Consider the following 21,286-nt stretch of genomic DNA (forward strand, 5'->3'; position numbering starts at 1 on the left):
GTTTCCAAGGATTTCAGCAAGGCTTTGGACAAGGTCCCTCATGGAAGTTTAGGATGATTGGGATCCACGGTGACTTGGCTACATGGATTCAGAATTGGCTTGCCCATACAGGGCAAAGGGTAGCGATGGAAGGGTGCTTTTTCAGGCTGAAGGTCCCTGACTAGTGTTGTTCTACAGGGATCGGTACTGGAACTTCTACCATTTGTGATATACATAAATGACTGAGATGAAAACATAGGTCAATGGGTTAGTAAGTTTGCAGGTCAGGCAGCATCCGAGGAGCAGGAAAACTGACGTCTCGGGAATCTCCTGCCTGAAACGTCGATTTTCCTGCTCCTCGGATGCTACCTGACCTGCTGTGCTTTTCCAGCACCACTCTGATCTCCAGCATCTGCAGTCCTCACTTTCGCCTAGTAAGTTTGCAGTCAACGCACAGATTGGTGGAGCTGTGGATAGTGTAGAAGGTTATCAGAATATAGATCGGTTGCGGATATCAGCCGAGAAATGGCAGATGGAGATCAATGCGGATAAGTGTGAGATGCTGCACTTTGGAAGATGAAACGTTAAGGGAAAGTGACAGTTAATGGCAGGACCCTTAACAGCATTGATGTACGGAAGGATCTTCGGGTTCAAGTCGATAGCTCTCTGAAATTGGAAACACAGGTAGGTAAGGTGGTGAAAGAAGGCCTTTACTGGTTGACGAATTGAGTACAAAAATTAGTTGGATAGAGCTCTTAAGGATAAGTGGAACAAGGGTTATGGGGATAAGGCAGGGACAGGATACTGATTGAGGATGATCAGCCATGATCATAATGAATGGTGGTGCTGGCTCGAAGGGCAGAATGGCCTACTCCTGCACCTATTGTCTATTGTTAGTTATCTTGATGCAGCTTTCGAAGACTTTGCTGAGAATACTGCATTCAGTCCTGGTCGCCACATTACAGGAAGGAGGTGGAGGGTTTGGAGAGGGCACAGAAGAGGTTAACCAGGATGCTGCCTGGATTAGAGAGCCTGAGAGGCTGGAAAAACTCAGGTTATTTTCTCTGGAGTGGCAGGGAATGAGAGGAGACTGGATAGGAGCCGAGGAAACGATGAGCTGCATAGACAAGGTTGGCAGTCACAATCGTTTTCCCAGGATTGAAATGTCTCATGCTCAGGGGAATGCATTGAAGGTGAGAGAGGGACTGTGAAAAGGAGACGGGAGGGTCAGGTTTTTTACACAGAGTGGTAGGAGACTGGAAAGCAGTGTCAGTGTGGGGCTGGTTGAGGCACAGACAATAAGGGCATTTAAGGGACTTTGAGATAAGTGTATGAATGTGCAGGGAATGGAGGGATATAGTCCAAGGTTTGGTTTCATTTAGCATCATGTTTGGCACATTCCTGTGCTGTACTGCTCTATATTCTAACTGTCCTACTCTCATCCAAACACTTGGTCACCTCCTCAACACACACTGTTAGGCATAACCTCCCTCTGACAACATTGTTAACTCTCCCTAATTAAATCTTGCCTCTCCAAATGGAAATTAATTTTCTTCTGCATTTTTTTTAAGATTCCCTACAGTGTAGAAACAGGCCCTTCGGCCCAACAAGTCCACACCGATCCTCGGAAGAGTAACCCACCCAGACCCATTCCTCTACCCTATATTTACCCCTGTGGGCAATTTAGCGTGGCCAATTCACCCTAACCTGCACATCTTTGAGTTGGGGGAGGAAACCCATACAGACGTGGGGAGAATGTGCAAACTCCACACAGACAGTCGCCCTGAGGCTGGAATCGAACCTGGGACCCTGGCGTTGTGAGGCAGCAGTGCTAACCACTGAGCCACCGTGCCACCCTACTCTTCACTCAACCATCCTACCAATCTTACCATCATCAGCAAATGTACTTATCATCTCTCCCAATTCTCATCCACAGAGTTGTGGAGTTATTTAGAATTTTTTTTTCTTAGAATTACAGAACACCTACAGGCCCTTCAGCCCAACACGTCCACACCGACCCTCCGAAGAGTAACTCACCCAGACCCGTTCCACTACCCTATATTTACCCCTATGGGCAATTTAGCACGGCCAGTTCACACTAGCCTGCACATCTTTGGGTTGTGGGAGGAAACCGGAGCACCCGGAGGAAACCCATACAGACACGGGGAGAATGTGCAAACTCCACACAGATAGTTCCCCGAGGCTGGAATTGAACCCGGGTCCCTGGCGTTGTGAGGCAGCAGTGCTAACCACTGAGCCACCATGCCACCCCCTATTTTTCTCCACTACGTTACTTACCACCGATGTTAGACTCATTGGTCTATAGTTCCTGGTCTGTCTCTATCACCCTCCTTATTAAGTGGAACCGCATTAGCTATCCTCCAGTCCTGTGGCCAGAAATGACTTAAAACTTTGGGTCAGGGCGCCTGTAATTTCTTCCCTCATCTCCCACGACAGCACGGCAGACAGTTCTTCCGCCTAGGCTATTTGTCCACTTTTAAATCAGTCAAAAACAACCTCATTTCTTAGGAACTGCTTTTGTGTGTTGTGTTCTTCTACAACTGGAGGAGATCTCGGGATAAAAATTGTCTCAGCCGCTGCCGATAATATCCTGCTTTAGTTAGGAAGGTTCTCTTTGCTTTCAATGGAAATCTCTTGTTGGTTTTGATTTCTTAGTTTCATTACCCCATCGGTTTGAGGGAGTAAAAAAGGAAATGAATTCCAGAGAAACTGGAGTTGTCTGTTCTGAATTTCTAAGCTGGATTCACAGTTTTAGTAAACATCAACTCTTTACACAGGGAATGATTTGCAGACAGGAAACTCAAACCAAGCATCACATCGAGATCTGGAGTCACTCGACCGATCAGAGCCGAAATAAGAGGGGCCTTTGACTGTGGAAGGAGAAATGTTCTGTGACAGAAAGTGTTTTTTTAAAAGTAAGTGTGACTGAAAGATCACTGCAACACGCTTTGGAGTGAGAGTGTTCCTGTGTACGGACAATGGAAAGAGCTTTAAACAGTTCCACAGAGTGGGGAGAAAGCGGCGCACCGCCAGCAGGGAGAAACCATATGTGTGTAGACGAGGTTTCAAATGATAATCCAATCTGGAGAGAGAGGGCAGCACAAGGACAGCTGCATCATGGAGAAACCAGGGAAATGTGTAAACTGGGAGAAAGGATTCAATTCCGATCTGAGTTTGAAATCCCTTGGTGCGATCACATTGGGGGGAGAGTGCTCCCAAGTATGGGAAAGAATTCACGTGGTCATGGCCGAACGATGGACCAACTTACTGACTCTTGACTCAAGACCCTTTAAATGTGCTGACTTTCTGAGATGAGCTTTCAAAGTCCGAGGAATCTGTTGATCCACGCAGCGGATGGGGAGAAACTATTCACCTGCTTCGTGTGTCGGAAGCAGTTCATTCTCAGTGAGTTTGTGCTGAGGCAAAACCTTTTAAATGTTCTGGGGGGACTTTTAAAAGCAGCGATGATCTGCTGAGACACGAACAGCAGGGACTGGGTTCTGCTGAAGTTGCTGCTGTTAATCACATCCAGAACCTGACCATCCTCATTCTAAGAGAACTTGCCTCTGTTGATGTAAATAGTCACTCTGACGAGGTTGAAGTGTAATATTCTGGATGTAGATTAAATAAATCAGCTTTGTGTCAAATGCACAGTTGTCAAGTCCTTGCGGGGAGGCTGATGTCCTGTTACTGATTGATTCATGTTTTAGCTCCTTTCTCCTCTTGATGTAAGACTTTTTATAGAGTCGTAGAATCCCTATATTGTGGAAACAGGCCTTCATCCCAACAAGTCCACACTGACCCCCAGACCCATTCGCCTACCTTATTACTCTGCATTTACCCCTGACTAATGCACCTAACCTACACATTCCTGAACACTCTGGGCAATTTAGCCTGGCCAATCCACCCTAACCTGCACATCTTTGGACTGTGGGATGGAACCAGAGCACCCAGAGGGAACCCACGCAGACCCGAGGGGGAGAATATGCAAACTCCCCACAGTTGCCCAAGGCTGGAATTGAACACAGGTCACTCGCACTGAGAGGCAGCAGTGTAAGCCACCTTCCACCACTTCAGACTGTAACCTCTGATGTAACGTAGGAAAATGCTACAGTAAACATGCACAGGAAGATCCCATACTTAGAAATGTGATTATAGGGGTGGCAGAGTGGTTAGCACCATTGCCTCACAGCGCCAGGGACCCGGTTCGATTTCAGCCTCGGGTGACTGTGCAAACTCCACACATACAGACATTCTCCCCCCCACATCTACCTGGGTTACCTCCGAGAGCTCTTGTTTACCATGCTAAATTACCCATAGCGTACAGTAGATCTGTTAGCCACAAGGTTACAGGGATAGGTTAGAGGACTGGGTCTGGGTGGGATGCTGTTTGGAGGGTCGGTGTGGGCTTGTTGGGCCGAAGGGCCTAAATGGATTCTCTAATCAGAATCGCTACATTGTGGAAAGAGGTCACTTGGCCCATCAAGTCTGCAACAACTCTCTGAAGAGTATCCCACCCAGATGCAGCGTTTTCTACCCCTCCTCCCCCCACATCCCCAACCCTCACACTTACTATGGCCAATCTACCTAAAGTGCACATCTTTGGGCTGAGAGAGGAAACCAGAGCACCCAGAGGGGACCCAAGCAGACACTGGGAGAATGTGCAAACTCCTCATAGACAGTCACCCAAAGCTGCAATCCAATCTGGGGCTGTTAATCTGCCAGGAGAAAGTGAGGTCTGCAGATGCTGGAGATCAGAGCTGAAAATGTTTTGCTGGAAAAGCGCAGCAGGTCAGGCAGCATACAGGGAACAGGAGAATCGACGTTTCGGGCATAAGCCCGTCTTCAGGAAGAAGCCTGAAGAAGGGCTTATGCCCGAAACGTCGATTCTCCTGTTCCCTGGATGCTGCCTGACCTGCTGCGCTTTTCCAGCAACACATTTTCAGCTGTTAATCTGCCGCCCAGTCCATTGGTTCATTGATGGTTCTTGAGGGATGAGTATAGAACAGTTCACCAGCAAAACCCGCCGACCCTTCACAATAACCTCATGAGAACTTGCCCATCCATCTTCAAGGGCCCACCTGTAGCTTTAGTTGGAGATTTCATCTGACAGTTTTTTTTTATTCATTTGTGGGAGTTGGGCATCATTGACTGGCCAGCATTGACAAGGTGGTGGTGAGCTGCCTTCTTAAACGGCTGCAGTCCACTTGCTGTGGGTTAACCCACAATGCCGGTAGGGAGGGAATTCCAGGATTTTGACCCAATGACTGTGAAGGAACAGCAGTATATTTCCAAGTCAAGATGGTGAGTGGCTTGGGAGGGGAACTTGCAGGTGGTGGTGTTCCCAAGTAACTGCTGCCCTTGCCCTTCTCGATGGAAGTGGTCGTGGGTTTGGAAGCGGCTGTTTAAGGATCTTAAGTGAATTTCAGCAGTGCATCTTGTAGATAGTACACACTGCTGCTACTGAGCCCCGGTGGTGAAGAGATTGACTGTTTGTAGATGTGGTGCCAATCAAGCGGGTTGCTTTGTCCTGGATGGTGTCAAGCTTCTTGAGTGTTACTGGGGCTGCCCCATCCAGGGCAAGTGGGGAGTGTTCCATCCCACTCCTGACTTGTGCCTTGTAGATGGTGTTTAGACTTTGGGGTGTCAGGAGATGAGTTACTCGCCACAGTATCCCTAGTCTCTGACCTGCCACGGCGTTTATGTGGTGAGTCCAGATGAGTTTCTGGTCAATGGTAACCCAAACGATGCTGACAGTGGGGGGTTCAGTGATGGTAATACCGTTGAATGTCATGGGGCAGTGGTTAGAGCGTCTCTTATTGGTGATGGTCATTGTCTGGCATTTGTGTGGTGTGAATGTTACTTGCCACTTGTCTGCCCAAGCCTGGATATTGTCCAGATCTTGTTGCATTTGAGCACAGACTGCTTCAATATCTGAGGGGTCGGGAGTGGTGCTGAACACTGTGCAACCATAGGCGAAAATGGTTCTGACCTTATGATGGAGGGAAGGTCATTGATGAAGCAGCTGAAGACTGTTGGGCCTGGGACACTACCCTGTGGGACTGCTGCAGGGATGTCCTGGAGCTGAGATGACTGACCCTTCACAACCACAGCCATCTTCCTTTGCGCCAGGAAGATGGAACATCTGACAGTGCATTGCCCCCTCAGTAGTGCAATGGAATATCAACCTGGATTTTCTGCTCACGTTTCTGGATATGAATGTCAACCCTTGTCACTCAAAGATGGGAATGCAACCATTAAACTGTGACTGACACGCTGGATTATTTCAGTTCACAGACGTTCGGTCACTCTCGTGCACTAGTGTTAGATTTGGGTCTGGGATTAGCCAGAGGTGATCTAAAAACATTTTATTAAGAAGCAAGAATTTCAAGATGATACAGAAGAGGCAGAAAACACAGATGAGGGTAACAGGCGAGAACTGTTTACTGATCCCAGACTGGACAAACGGAAAACATGTTGTTTCTCCGTCTTCCTGGGCTGGCTGGAACATTAGGCTGAAGCCAGCCCAGATTAATCTGAAAACCTGCTTCACACATGAAGCATGGGATTCTCCCTTCCCCTTCACTGTCACTCTCCATGTTTCATGTTCTTTTTATATACGTGGTAACAGGCCTCAATTGCCAACTCCAGACGCTCTCTGCATAAGAGGGAGCACTATTCCTATAATGTTCTACAAAGATAAGATTTTATTGAAGGTATTTTAGATTAGATTCCCTACAGTGTGGAAACAAGCCCTTCAGCCCAACACGTCCACACCGACCCTCCGAAAAGCAACCCACCCAGACCCATTCCCCTGCGTTTACCCCTGACTAATCCACCTAACATTACGAGCAATTTAGCATGGCTAATTCACCTAACCTGCACATCTTTGGACTGTGGGAGGAAACCGGAGCACCCAGAGGAAACACACACAGACCCAGGGGAGAATGTGCAAACTTCACACAGACAGTTGCCCGAGGTGGGAATTGAACCCGGGTCCCTGGCGCTGTGAGGCAGCAGTGCTAGCCACTGTGCCGCCTCCAATTAAATAGTGATTCTTGCAGCTCTCCCAACATTGGGATGGGAATGTTATTATTAATATATGCATGGAACCCGTGAATCCCTACAGTGCAGTAAGAGGCCATTTAGCCCATCCAGTCTGCACAGCATCCTATTGCCCCAACCCTGCATTTATTCAGAAGTGGGAGCACTGTTCCTATAATGTTCAACAAAATTAAGATTTTAATGAAGGTAATAAATAGTGATTCTTGCAGCTCTCCCAACTTTGGGATGGGAATGTTATTGTTGATGTATACATGGAACCATTGAGTCCATATGTGCTACATGCTAAATTGCCCATAGTGTTAGGTGCATTAGTCAGAGGGAAATGCGTCTGGGTGGGTTACTCTTCGGAGGGTCGGTGTTGACCTGTTTCAGTACTGCAGGCAATCATTTGACATGGCTAATCTGCCAAGCCTGCATATCCCTGGACATGATGGGGCAATTTGCCATGACCAATCCACCTAGCCTGCACATATTTGAACTGTGGGAGGAAACTAGAGTACCCAGCAGAAACCCACGCAGACGATCTCTTCAGAGTAAATGTGCAAACTCCACACAGACAATCACCTAAGCTTGGAATTGGACCTGAGTGCCTGGCACTGTAAGGCAACAGTGCTCACCACTGCACCACCACGCTGCCCAATCAATATATTCCACTGAACTAGACTCAGGGAGTTGCTTCAATTCCCAAATGCTTTTGTGATTTTTCTGTCTTTTTTATTCTAAGTGGGGCATCCTATTGATCCTGTTCAATCAAGAGCCCTGGAGGAATATTGCTGAGTGATTCAATACTCTCGTTATCTGGTGGGATTATCTGCTCTCCCCTTACGGGAGAGTCTCGCACAAAAGGGGTCTCAGAATAAGGGGTCACACATTCAAAGCAGAGAGAATGGAGGGATTCATTTTTTTTTTCAGAAGGTGTGAATCTGTGCAATTCTTTACTGAAGAGGGCTGCTGAGGCCACGATGTTAAGTATATTCAAGTCTGAGATAGATTTTTGATCAGGCAGGGAAGTGGAGGATTATCAGGATCAGCCTTGATCTCATTCAGACCCGACGGACTGAATGACTTATTTCTGCTCCTACATCTTCTACTGTGTGTAGATCAGCAGCAGAAGTACTTGCAGTCAGTTTGAAATTAACTCCAGTATTTCCTCTTCTTGAACATCTAGTCTTGAAAGATAGGGAATGGGACAAAGCCAGATTTCTAAAAGGGCAAAGTCTTTTGTTTCAATCGTCACTGTGCTGCCTGCGGAAAGGGTTCATTTTTTGACCAGTTTTCAAAAAGGCAGTGAAAGGTTTCGCAAATGTTCACAAATTTCCAGGTCAAAACTCCAAATGCCAGTTTCGCGGCTGCTTGCTTTTGGCATTTTCTCAGCTTTGCCCAAGGTTAGTCAGTTATTTTGTTCTTTTTTTTTCCCCAAAGTTCTCTAATAGGACTGTTGGAAGCTAAGACTCCACAAAGATTTGCTTTTATTGGTAAGCTTTAAACTTCTCAAATCAGAAAGAGTTAAAGAGAATGGGGGTTTCCCACAGCTGCTGAGCTCCAGATTATGACCTCCGTTCTATAATTACCTTCAGGGAATCACACCCTGTGCTGCTTTTACAAACAAGTTGTCACACATGGTGGATCAGTGGTTAACACTGCTGTCTCACAGCACCAGGGTCCCAGGTTTGATTCTAGCCTTGGGCGACTGCGTGGAGTTTGCATGTTCGCCCCGTGTCTGTATGGGTTTCCTCCCACAACCCAAAGATGTGCAGACCAGGTGAATTGGCCATGCTAAATTGCCTATAGTGTTAGGTGCACCAGTCAGAGGGAAATGGGTCTGGGTGGGTTACTCTTCGGAGGGTCTGTGTGGACTGGTTGGACCGAAGGGCCTGTTTCCACACTGTTGGGGAATCTAATCATCATTAAAATTTACTCCTCCTCAGTATTTTCTCTCTTCTCAGTACAAAAGCTGGCACAATTTTAGATTAGATAACAATTGGGCACTTCCCTTGCAGCTGGCATATGGAGACAATCGTGCCCATTGTCAATCTATCATCACAGAAACTGCACAGGAGATAAACAGTTTCAAACCTGTTTAATAAATGCGATGATTTTAGCATCAGGCTAGTCCTCTGCGGCATGGTGGCTCAGTGATTAGCACTGCTGCCTCACAGCAGCAGGGTCCCAGGTTCGATTCCAGCCTCGGACGACTGTCTGTGTGGAGTTTGCACATTCTCCCCCTTGTCGGCGTGAGTTTCCTCCGGGTGCTCCGGTTTCCTCCTACAATCCAAAGATGTACAGGTCAGGTGAATTGGCTGTGCTAAATTGCCAATTTAGCCACATTAGTCAGAGGGAAAAGGGTCTGGGGGGTTGCTCTTCAGATGATCGGTGTGGACTGGTTGGGCCGAAGAGCCTGTTTCCACACTGTAAGGAATCTAATCTAAACCACACTGCCCAGCAAAGGAGGTGGTGAAAATGTGACGGTCGATCGGAGTTTCTGTGCTTGAGCAGGTTGGTTGGAATGCCAGCTTTGGGCATTCCGATGTCTTTCCGCTTGCTCGGGAATCAATGGCCTTTTCGAGTGGTAAGTGATGAGGGTTGCTTATCTGACACAACAGTGACAGGAAGCTGCAGAACAGCATCAGACAGAGACTGCGAGGTGTCTGACTCAGGAGCACTGTTCACTCGCTGCTTACTGCTGTCAATGAGGACTTCACCATCTGCTGATATCAGGGAGGCAGTTTTGATGACGGTCAGACCGAGCAGCCTCTCAATCCCATCACAGCATGTAGACTTCCGTGGCCACATTGAATTACTTGACGTCAACGGGTCCAGTGTTATTTGCACAGTACCTCCCGGTCCACAGCATCATTCTCTTGGCTCCTTGCAAGTCAGCACTGGAAAAGCACAGCAGGTCAGGCAGCATCTGAGGAGCAGGAGAGTCGAGGTTTTGGGCATTAGCCCTTCAGGATGAAGGGCTTATGCCTGAAATGTCTACTCTCCTGCTGCTCAGACACTGCCTGACCTACTGTGTTTTCCAGCACCACACTTATGGACTCTGATCTCCAGCATCTGCAGTTCTCACTTTTTCTCTCTCTCTCTGCTTTCAACTGAGGCAGTCTTCTGTCAGTTGTACTAATGCTGTGCATCAGGTCGGTTTTGAAACAAACCATCCCGATTTGGAAATATATCGCTGTTCCTTCACCGCACAGGCAGAAAATCCTGAAATTCCTTTCCGTACCTCAGTGTGGGTGTCCCTCCACCTCAAGGACTGCAGCAATTCACGGACACAGCCCATCACCACCTTCTCCCAGACAATTAGGGATGCACAATGAATGCTGGTCTAGCCAGCAAAGCCCAAATCTCTTCGACTGACTTGTAAAAATTGCACCGAAAATCAATTTCAGATTGAAATATAAATTCATAATTTTATTGCAGGGGTTTGTGTTGAAGCATTTTTAAAAATGTTTGTCTTTCATGGATTGGGATATCGCTGTCAGGTCTGATACATGTTGTTCATTCCTCAGTGAATGCTTGACCAATTCAAAGGTAAATAAGACTCAAACACCTTGCTGTGGATCCAGAGTCACGTGCAGACCAGACTATGAAAAGACTGCAAATTTCCTTCTATAAACTGCATTAATGAACCAGATGGGTTGAAATTCGGGCAGCACTGCTGCCTCACACTGCCAAGGATCCAGGATCAATTCCTATTGGTCAGAGTATTGAGTACAGGAGTTGGGAGGTTATGTTGCACATATATAGGACATTGGTTAGGCCACTGTTGGAATATTGTGTGCATTTCTGGTCTCCTGCCTATCGGAAAGATGTTGTGAAACTTGAAAGGGTTCAGAAACTATTTACAAGAAAGTTGCCAGGGTTGGAGGATTTGAGCCAAAGGGAGAGGCTGAACAGGATGGGGCTGTTTTCCCTGGAGCATTGGAGGCTGAGAGGTGACCTTATGGAGGTTTACAAAATTATGAGGGCATGGATAGGGTAAATAGGCAAAGTATTTTCCCTGGGGTCGGCGAGTCCAGAACTAGAGGGCATAGGTTTAAGGTGAGAGAGGAAAAATATAAAAGAAACCTACGGGACAACTTTTTCATGCAGAGGGTGGTGTGTGTATGGAATGAGCTGCCAGAAAAAATGGTGGAGGCTGGTACAGTTGCAACATTTAAGAGGCATTTGGATGGGTATATGAATAGGAAGGGTTTGGAGGGATATGGGCCGGGTGCTGGCAGGTGGGACTAGATTGGGTTGGGATATCTGGTCGGCGTAGATGGGTTGGACCGAAGGCTCTGTTTCCATGCTGTACATCTCTATGACTGACTTTGTGGAGTTTGCACATTCTCCTCCGTATCTGCATGGATTTCTTCCAGGTACTCCAGTTTCTTCCCACAGTCCAGAAATGTGCAGGTTGGGTAGATTGGCTATGAGAAATGCAGGGTTAAAGAGTGGGTTGGGGGGGGGGGGGGGGGTGGGAATCATGATGGGCTGCTTTTCAGAGGGTCGGTGTGGACTTGATGGGCCAAATGGCTTGCTTCCACTCACTGGGAGGGATTCAGTGAAATTAAGGGTGAGCATCACAGATACTTTTTCAAGCCAATTTGGAGTCTGGGCTGACACCAATTGTTAAAGGTTCACTTGAGAATGTAAGTTTTTAAAAAGTTTCGCGATTTCCATATGAAAGAAGAGAAACTAACATGGTCATTCTAACAGATGAGAGACTTAACAAACAATCAAGGTATTTTTCAATGTATAATTTCAGTTCCATCACAGTGTAACCATTTGCTATAAATTCTGTATCTTACAATTGTATACTCCACAGCCACCTGATGAAGGAGCAGTGCTCCGAAAGCTAGTGCTTCCAATTGAACCTGTTGGGCCAGAACCTGGCGTTTTAACTTTTCAAACTGCAGCCACAAAAATCACTGGGAGGGATTCAGTGAAATTAAGGGTGAGCATCACAGATACCTTTTCAAGCCAATCTGGAGTCTAGACTGACGCCAATTGTCAAAAGTTCACTTGAGAATGTAACTTTTAAAAAGAAGTTTTGCGATTTACATATGAAAGAAGAGAAACTAACATGGTCATTCTAACAGATGAGAGACTTAACAAACAATCAAGGTATTTTTCAATGTATAATTTCAGTTCCATCACGGTGTAAACATTTGCTATAAATTCTGTATCTTACAATTGTATACTCCACAGCCACCTGATGAAGGAGCAGCGCTCCGAAAGCTAGTGCTTCCAAATAAACCTGTTGGGCCAGAACCTGGCGTTTTAACTTTTCAAACTGCAGCCACAAAAATCAGTGACATTTACAGAATACTAAACTCCAGACTCTTCTGGGAGGTGTTAGCGTGATCAACAGCAGGATCTAACCCCAGCTATCATTTGTGAACACGCTGATGTGTCAGCAGGTTTGATGGCTGACTGAAACCCTTCCCACACACACAGCAGACAAATGGTTTCTCCCCAGTGTGAGTTCGCTGGTGTATTACCAGGTTAAAAGACTTTGTGAAACTCCTTCCACACACAGAGCACATGAACGGCCTCTCCCCTGTGTGAATTCGCTGGTGTATCAGAAGGTTGGATGGATGAGTGTATCCCTTCCCACACACAGAGCAAATGAAGCATCTCTCCCCAGTATGAACCCGTTGATGAGCTATAAGGTTGGGTGAAGACCTGAACATTTTCCCACAACTTGCACAGCTGAAAGGCCTCTCCTCTGTGTGTGTTTGTTGGTGTTCGAGCAAATGGGAGGACCGAGTGAATCCTTTCCCACACTCGGAGCAGGTGAACGGTCTCTCCCCTGTGTGAACTCGCTGGTGTGCAGTGAGGTTGGATGAAGACCTGAACCGCTTTCCGCAGGAAGAGCACTTGAACGGCCTCTCCTCGGTGTGAGTTTGTTGGTGAGACTGGAGGCAGGATAACTGACTAAATGCTTTCTCGCAGACCGAGCAGGTGTATGGTTTCTCACCAGTGTGACTGCGTCGATGGTTTTCCAGTAGGGATGGGTAGTTGAATCCTTTACCACAATCCTCACATTTCCATGGCTTCTCCATCGTGCTGATCTCCTTCTCCGAATTGGACAATCATGAGAAACATCGTCCACTCACTGGGCGCATACAAACAGACGCTCTCTGCTGTGATGGTGCAATGTTTGTTCAAACTCCAGAACTGGTTCACGTACTTTGCTGGAACACTCCTATTTAGGAGGACGGGACAGGGGTGCTTCTCCAGTCTCTCAGTACCTCTTCAGTCACACGGAACGTCTGAAACATTTTCTCACAGAACAGGCAAATCCTTCCTCAGTCAAAGGCTCATCATATTCATCAAAGTCGTGGCCTGGTTCTTTATTTGGGTCCCCCCTCGAGAACACCTCCCTCTTTTTTAAGATCTTGCAATAAGGAGTTCACGAACTCTGTGCAACCAACCCGTATGACCTGGGGTGTGGGGGGAATGCAAGAAAAAAGAGTTTACAACATTCTCCTCCCCCACTCCCTCTGCAACCAAACCCCCCCTGACCTGGGGGGAAAATGCAGGGAAGTGGGTTTACAACATTCTCCTCCCCCCACTCCCCCTGTAACCAACCCCCCTGACCTGGGGGGGAAATGCAAGAAAGAGGGTTTACAACATTCTCCTCCCCTCACTTCCTCTGCAACCAACCCCCTGACCTGGGGGGAAAATGCAGGGAAGAGGGTTTACAACATTCTCCTCCCCCAACTCCCTGTGCATCAAATCGTATGACCTGGAGGAAAATGCAGCGGAGTGTTTACAACATTGTTACTCCCACCTACTCCCTCATCTGCAGGTCCGCGCAGGCGCACCCACTGTCCGGAGCAGGCGCAGTACACCTGTCGCCAGCTGCAGGGCTCGATCTGCCTCGCTTTGGAGCGGCCGACGCCGGGGCTGGGGTGGGATCGAACAGCGAGCGGCGTCTCGCGCTGGCCCGAGCCGGTTGCCCTGGAAACCTTTGTCTCGGCGAGCAAGTGGAAAAGGAAGGGGAAACAATGGGTGGAGGGGGCGGGGCTCCGTCGCCGTCCGCTTCGCCTCCAGCCTTGGGATCCGAGGACGTCACTGTCGAGCGCTGCTGCCGTCCCTCTATTGGCTTCTCGAGTCGTTCCCCGCCCCCAAAGGTTGTCGTCACAATGCGTCTCAATGCCCAATGAGCTTCCAGAGTAGGACTGCCTCTTCTGTGCAACCTCTGGGTGCAAATTGATGTAACCCTTTCTATTTCTCTTCTCACCCTGGGAGGCTGGGAAGGAGGGGAGAAACTGGCCACTTGTGTCATAGGAAGGAAATGCAAGGGACGGGCAGATTTTGCAATGGTTAGTTCTTCAAAGTGGGCCTGAATTTTCAGGATTGTCAAAGAAGCAAAGGTGGTCAATGGTGACTTGCCAAGTGCTTCATGGAACAGACAGGGTAAATGCAGGTAAGGTGTTTCCCCTGGCCAGAGAGTCAAGAAACATGTGGCAGAATTTTAAAACTTACCGGCATGCCGTTTAAGATCAAAACGTTGAGATTTTCATTTTAACTCTTGAGATCTGTGGAAGCCTGGTCTTTAAGGGTGTTTCGAGGAAAGGTTAATGGAGTTCTTAATACTAATGGCATAAAGAGTTAAATGGATACTGTGGATGCAAGGTTTTGAAGTGTTTGATCAGCCATGAACAACTTAAATGGCAGTTGTGGCATTTCTGTTCCTATTCAGGGCTCTCTCTGTTAAAAGTATTGTCATTCTTTACTGCCTTGGCTTGGCACATTTATTTTTCTGGTTCAAAGGTGGACTGTATCCTAATGTTCACAATTAAAGGGATGGCTTCCTAAGAAAGGACTTAATTTTAAAGGGACAGTAAATTTATGTAAGACTCAAGGTATATCTCATATTGTTCCTTGGTACGTATTTAATATATTGCCTATAGTTCTTTAAACTTTATTCACAATTCTTTCTAGTCTAACAATACAGTGCTGTAGGTACAATATATATTTCTGGATTGATTCAATATGGAATAGGAGTCCATTCAGCAGTTTGAGTACACACTAACTCTGTGGACATGATATGGTGGTGCCGCTGTTGGACTGGGTGGACATTAAAAATCACACAAATCCAACAGGTTTAGTTGGAAGCACTAGCTTTCGGAGCGTTGCTGCAACTATTGGGGCAGCATCATAGGACACAGACTTTATAACAAAAGATCACAGTGTCATACAACCGATGCGACATATTGAACTGTATATCTTTCATCTCTTAGAATGTGTTGCAAGTTTCGATTCCTTAAAATGTAAATCCCAGAACTTCTTTCAGGTCATGTTCCTGAGATAACTTAAGGTTTTATTGGAAAAAAAAGTGACATCTCAGCTCAGGACACCTTTAATGCATTGTCTGAGCTGAGATGTCAACTTTTTTGATAAAATCTTAAGTTATCTCGGGAATGTGACTTGAAAGAAGTTCTGGATTTACGTAGTAATGAACTGAAACCTGCAACCCAGTCTAAAAGGTGAAAGGCTCAACAGCAATCCAGGTTAGTTCAATATATCACATCAGTTGTATGACACTATGACCTTTTACTGTAAATTCTGTGTCCTATGATCCTAACCCACTAGCATCCTGACAAAGGAGCAGCACTCTGAAAGCTAGTATATCCAAATAAACCAGTTAGAGTATAACCTGGTGTTGTGTGATTTTTAACTAATTCTGTGCAGCAGTCCAATAGGTTCCATGATCCCACTATATCCCCATAGCCTTGCAAGACTTTTACCTCAGTGCACACACAATTTCAGTTTGATTTCATGGATTGTCTTTGCTTTCACCTTGCTCACTGGCTCTGATTTCAGGTCATGACACTGAATGTCTGGCAGTATTTCTAATCAGAAATAGTGGACTGTATATAACAGATTTTTTTTTAAGATCCACTAATACGTACGTATATGTAGGGTGAAGATTTTCAGAAAGGACGTGTTAAGTGTCAATCAGCCTGAGTAGAGTGTGGGAAGATTGCTCATGGTGTTTGGAGATTAACAGAGAAAAGAAAGAAATTAGAATTATCTGTTCTGAATTGATTTCCTCTACTGTCAATCCTAACGTTTGTAAACTCCTTTTACAGTAAATTGGAAGGGAAGGATCTGCAGACATAAATGTCAAGTCAAAGGCCAAGTCAAGATCAGACTGAATCACTTAATTCATCCGGATGTGACTATCACCAGTCTGTGAATCAACAAACAAAGTCGTGTTTAGCCAACTCCAGTAGTTATTAAGCATCAGGAACTGGAAAAACAGGAGATATAACTGAGTGAGAATTCTTCCGTGCATTGACTGTGCAAAGAAACAGAAGCAGTTCCACAGCCTGAAGTTGAATTGCGTTGTTCCCCATGGGGAAGAGCCGGTTCTGTGTGCAGATGAAGCTTCCATCAATCATTTAACCTGAACTTTCGTGGGACACACACACACCATGGAGAAACCGTGGAAATGTGAGGACTGTGGGAAGGGATTCCGCTCCCCATCGGTGTTGGAAACACATCGACGCAGTCACACTGGTGAGAGGCCCTTCAGCTGCCCTGAGTGTGGGAAAGGATTCGGTGATTCCTCCACTCTGAAGAGACACGAGCGAGTTCACAGGCAGCAGAAGCCGTTCGCCTGCTCCATGTGCGGCAAGGGCTTCACTCAGTCCTGCCACCTGCTGACCCACCAGCGGGTTCACACCGGGGAGAGACCCTTCACCTGCTCCGAGTGCGGGAAGGGCTTCACTCAGTCGTCCGTGCTGCTGCGACACCGGCGCGTTCACGTCGAGGAGAGACCCTTCACCTGCACAGCGTGCGGGAAGGGCTTCACCCAGTCCTCGGACCTGCTGACGCACCAGCGGGTTCACACCAAGGAGAGGCCCTTCACCTGTTCCACCTGTGGGAAGAGGTTCGCTCACTCGTCCACCCTGCTGAGGCACCAGCGGGACCACACTGGGAAGAGGCCGTTCGCTTGCTCCGAATGTGGGAAGGGCTTCGCTCAGTTTTCCGACTTGGTGCGCCACCGGCGGGTCCACACTGGGGAGTGCCCTTTCACCTGCTCCACGTGTGGGAAGGGATTCAGTCAGTCGTCCAGCGTGCTCAGGCACCACAGCAGCCACTCCAACGAAAGGCCTTTCAAATGCTCCGACTGCGGGGGTAGCTTCAAAACAGCTGAGGACCTGATGGTCCACCAGAGGATTCACACCGAGGAGAGACCGTACGGCTGCTCCCGCTGCGCGAAGAGGTTCCGAACAGTATCCAGCCTGCGGAGACACCAGCGCATTCACACTGGGGAGCGGCCGTTCGAGTGCTCCGTGTGTGGGAAGGCATTTGCTCAGTCGTCCAACTTGCTGACGCACCAGCAAGTGCACGAGTGATTACCGTCATTTGGATTCTGCCGTTATCGCCGCTGTCGGTCACATCCCGGGCCGAACCCTGTTCGTTCTGACAGTGAGCGAAGTGGGAGAGTTGGCGGGATTTCCTTTTGCCGCACTGGCCGCTCTCACCCCTTTGCTTCCAGTGGGGCGGATGATCTTGGAGTCTGGAACTGCACATACCCACTGAAATGAGCCTTTGAAGTTGATGACACGGCTTTGTCTTTTTGGAAACCGTCAAGGATCGAGCTAAAATGAATGCATTTCTCTCTTCTTTTTCCATTGAGTGTCCAACCCATGGCCAGAGAAGTCGGCTCAGTTGATCTCTGTCAGTATCTACGATCCATATGAACCTCTCTAAGCTCCACCTCCATCATCACATAGAAGATATGATTAGATTACAGTGTGGAAACAAGCCCGTCGGCCCAACAAGTCCACACCGACCTGCCGAAGCGCAACCCACCAAGCCCCATTTCCCTACATTTACCCCTTCACCTAACACTATGGAGCAATTTAGCAAGGCCAATTCACCTAACCTGCACATTTTTGGATTGTGGGAGGAAACCGGAGCACCCGGAGGAAACCCACACAGACACAGGGAGAATGTACAAACTCCACACAGACAGTCACCTGAGGCGGGTCTTTGGCGCTGTGAGGCAGCAGTGCTAACCACTGAGCCACCGTGAACATTCCAGTGCAGTACAGGCCTCTGTTCCAGGCTCATGAACATGTATAGATCCTTTCCAGATAAAGCCAGAGCTTTACAGACAATTCGGGCAGTTGTAAATCTGGGAGATGAAGCTGGATCGCTCAGCAGGACTTGCCAGTGCCCTGGGTGGGTGGGTGGTACCCACTTTGAACCTGACCACTTCAGTCCGGCCCTATCCCTGTGATCCACCGACGGGCACAACCGACATGGTCGAGAATGTCGAAAGGACCAACAGCGAGGGTGAGCACTTTTGTGGCCAAGCCTAAACCAAATGGTGCCATCAAACTCTTGTGTTGCTCTACGACAGAGGAGTGAAGGAATGTCACTCCCATCCAACTGTGGTGAAAACTTTAAGGGGTTAGCACATTGAACAGTACAGCATTGTCCAGGCACTTTGGTCCTACAGTGTGGAAACAGGCCCTTCGGCCCAACCAGTCCACACTGACCCTCCGAATAGTAACCCACCCAAACACATCTCCCTCTGACTAATGCACCTAACACTACGGGCAATTTAGCATAGCCAGTTCACCCTGACCTGCACATCTTTGGACTGTGGGAGGAAACCGGAGCACCCGGAGGAAACCCACGCAGACACGGGGAGAATGTGCAAACTCCACACAGATAGTTGCCCGAGAGTGGAATCAAGCCTGGGACCCTGGTGCTGTGAGGCAGCAGTGCTAACCACTGAGCCACTGTGCCGCCCCACTCTAAGATTAGACTAACCCACATACCCTCCATTGTATTATCTTCCATGTGCCTATCCAAGTGCCGCTTAAGTGTCCCTAATGTATCTGACTCTGCTGGCAGTGTATTCCACGCACCCCCCATTCTCTGTGTGAAGAACTCTGACATCTCCCCTAAGCCTTCCTCCAATCACCTTACAATTATGCCCCCCCTCCCTCGTGATAGCCATTTCCACCCTGGGAAAAAGTCTCTGGCTGTCCACTCTATCCAAGCCTCTCCTCATCTTGTACACCTCTGTCAAGTCACCGTTCATCTTTCCAATGAGAAAAGCCCTATCTCCCTCATCCTTTCTTCATAAGATAAGCCCTCCAGTCCAGGCAGCATCCTGGGAAATCTCATCTGCACCCTCTCTAAAACTTCCACCTCCTTCCTACAAGAGGCGACCAGAACGGAACACAATATTCCAAGTGTGGTCGCACCAGGAATCGATAGAGCTGCAGCATAACCTTGCAGCTTTTAAACTCAATCCCCCTGCTAATGAAAGCCACACAGTGGCTCAGTGGTTAGCACTGCCGCCTCACAGCACCAGGGTCCCAGGTTCAACTCCAGCCTTGGGTGACTGTCTGTGTGGAGTTTACACATTCTGCTCGTGTCTGCATTGGTTTCCTCCCAGAGTCCAAACATATGTAGATCGGGTGAATTGGCCAGGCTAAATTGCCCACTGTGTCAGGTGCATTAGTCAGAGGGAAATGGGCCTGGGTGGGTTACTCTTCGGAGGGTCAGTGTGAACTGGTTGTGCTGAAGGGCCTGTTTCCACACAGTAGGGAAGTGAAACTTGGAAGCCAGCAGCTGGAGTTCCATCCCTGTTTAAGGAAGAGAATAACCTTTTCCCTCATTTTGGACTTCCCTAATACAGGTGTTTGCTGTTTGCCTGTGCCAAGGACACCGTTTCTTAGCGAAGGAGCCCAAAACTGCGCACAGACTCCAGGTGTGGTCTCACCAAGCACTGCATGCCTGCTGTCAGACCGCCTTGCTCCTGTGGGCTTCACCAGTTTCCTCATTTCCCCTCCCCCCACCTCAGCGCCCAAAACGTCGATTTTCCTGCTCCTGGGATGCTGCCTGACCTGCTGTGCTTTTCCAGCACCACTCTGATCTGAACTCTGGTTTCCAGCATCTGCAGTCCTCACGTTTGCCTCCCTGCTCCTGTACTGAAAAACCCTTTTGCGATAAAGGACAACATTCCATTTGTCTTCCTTGCCATACCTACATGCTTCCTTTGAAAGAATGGTATACAAGGCCATGCAGGTCCCTTTCCATATCAACATTTCAAAATCCCATCACCAATAAGATCGTACTCTGCCATCCTGACTTTCCTGTCAAACTAGATAACTTCACACTTATACTACAATTGCTGCACAATTGCCCATTTGCTTAACTTTTGTCAATTCCACCTTCCCCCCCCACCCCTCCACACACACACATTCTTCCTGGAAGCCTCTTTATATCCTGCTCACTCACAATCCGCCTAGTTTTGTGTGAATAAACTTAAAAATCTTACGTTTGATTCTCCCACCCAAATTGTTGATGTATACCCTGACTGGCTGGGGGCTGATCATTGTGGTGCCCGACTTGTCAAAGCTAAACACTCCAAGAAAGATTAATTTATTTCTACTGTCTGTTTCGTGTCTGCTAACTCATTCTCGATCCATGCAAGTATATTCCTACCAAATTTTGCACGCTAACTTCTCATGTATGAAAAATTCAGATTCTCCCATTTACTGGTTCTCCCATTCCTATTCTGTTAGTTATCCTTAACACTTCCCGTAGTATTAGAACATAGAACAGTACAGCGCAGAACAGGCCCTTCGGCCCTTAATGTTGCGCCGACCTGTGAACTATTCTCAGCTCGTCTCCCTATACGATCCCAAAATCTACCATGTGCTTATCTAAGGACTGTGTAGTTGTCTGGATACAGAATTGGCTGGCCAACAGAAGGAAGGGTGGAAGGAAAATATTCTGCCTGGAAGTCAGTGGTGAGTGGTGTTCCACAGGGCTCTGTCCTTGGGCCTCTATTGTTTGTAGTTTTTATTAATGACTTGGATGAAGGGATTGAAGGATGGGTCGGCAAGTTTGCAGATGACACAATGGTTGGAGGTGTCGTTGACGGTATAGAGGGCTGTTGTAGGCTGCAGCGGGACATTGACAGGATGCAGAGATGGGCTGATAGATGGCAGATGGAGTTCAACCTGGATAATTACGAGGTGATGCATTTTGGAAGGTCGAATTTGAAAGCTGAGTACAGGATTAAGGATAGGATTCTTGGCAGTGTGGAGGAACAGAGGGATCTTGGTGTGCAGGTACATAGATCCCTTAAAATGGCCACCCAAGTGGACAGGGTTGTTAAGAAATCATATGGTGTTTTGGCTTTCATTAACGGGGGTATTGAGTTTAAGAGTTGTGAGATCTT

The 21,286-nt window shown here is 47.7% G+C and overlaps 2 protein-coding genes across 2 annotated transcripts in view; one reads left to right on the plus strand and one right to left on the minus strand.

The window, feature by feature from the left end:
- LOC122543625 (zinc finger protein 850-like) overlaps positions 1-17,887 on the plus strand; it is a 29,502-nt gene extending 11,615 nt beyond the window's left edge. Inside the window, exons 3-4 of the mRNA XM_043682448.1 lie at positions 13,868-14,192; positions 16,482-17,887. Of these exons, the coding sequence (XP_043538383.1) occupies positions 13,868-14,192; positions 16,482-17,429 (1,273 nt within the window). The 3' untranslated portion in view covers positions 17,430-17,887. The remainder of the gene's footprint in view (positions 1-13,867; positions 14,193-16,481) is intronic.
- Positions 12,272-13,246, minus strand: LOC122543467 (zinc finger protein 664-like). Its single transcript, XM_043682182.1, has one exon. It carries the CDS (start codon positions 13,116-13,118, stop codon positions 12,444-12,446), a length of 675 nt encoding a protein of 224 aa, XP_043538117.1. The 5' UTR covers positions 13,119-13,246; the 3' UTR covers positions 12,272-12,443.
- Positions 17,888-21,286: the final 3,399 nt, after the last annotated feature.

This window comes from Chiloscyllium plagiosum, chromosome 44 (assembly GCF_004010195.1).
Source record: "Chiloscyllium plagiosum isolate BGI_BamShark_2017 chromosome 44, ASM401019v2, whole genome shotgun sequence".
Lineage (NCBI taxonomy): Eukaryota > Metazoa > Chordata > Chondrichthyes > Orectolobiformes > Hemiscylliidae > Chiloscyllium > Chiloscyllium plagiosum.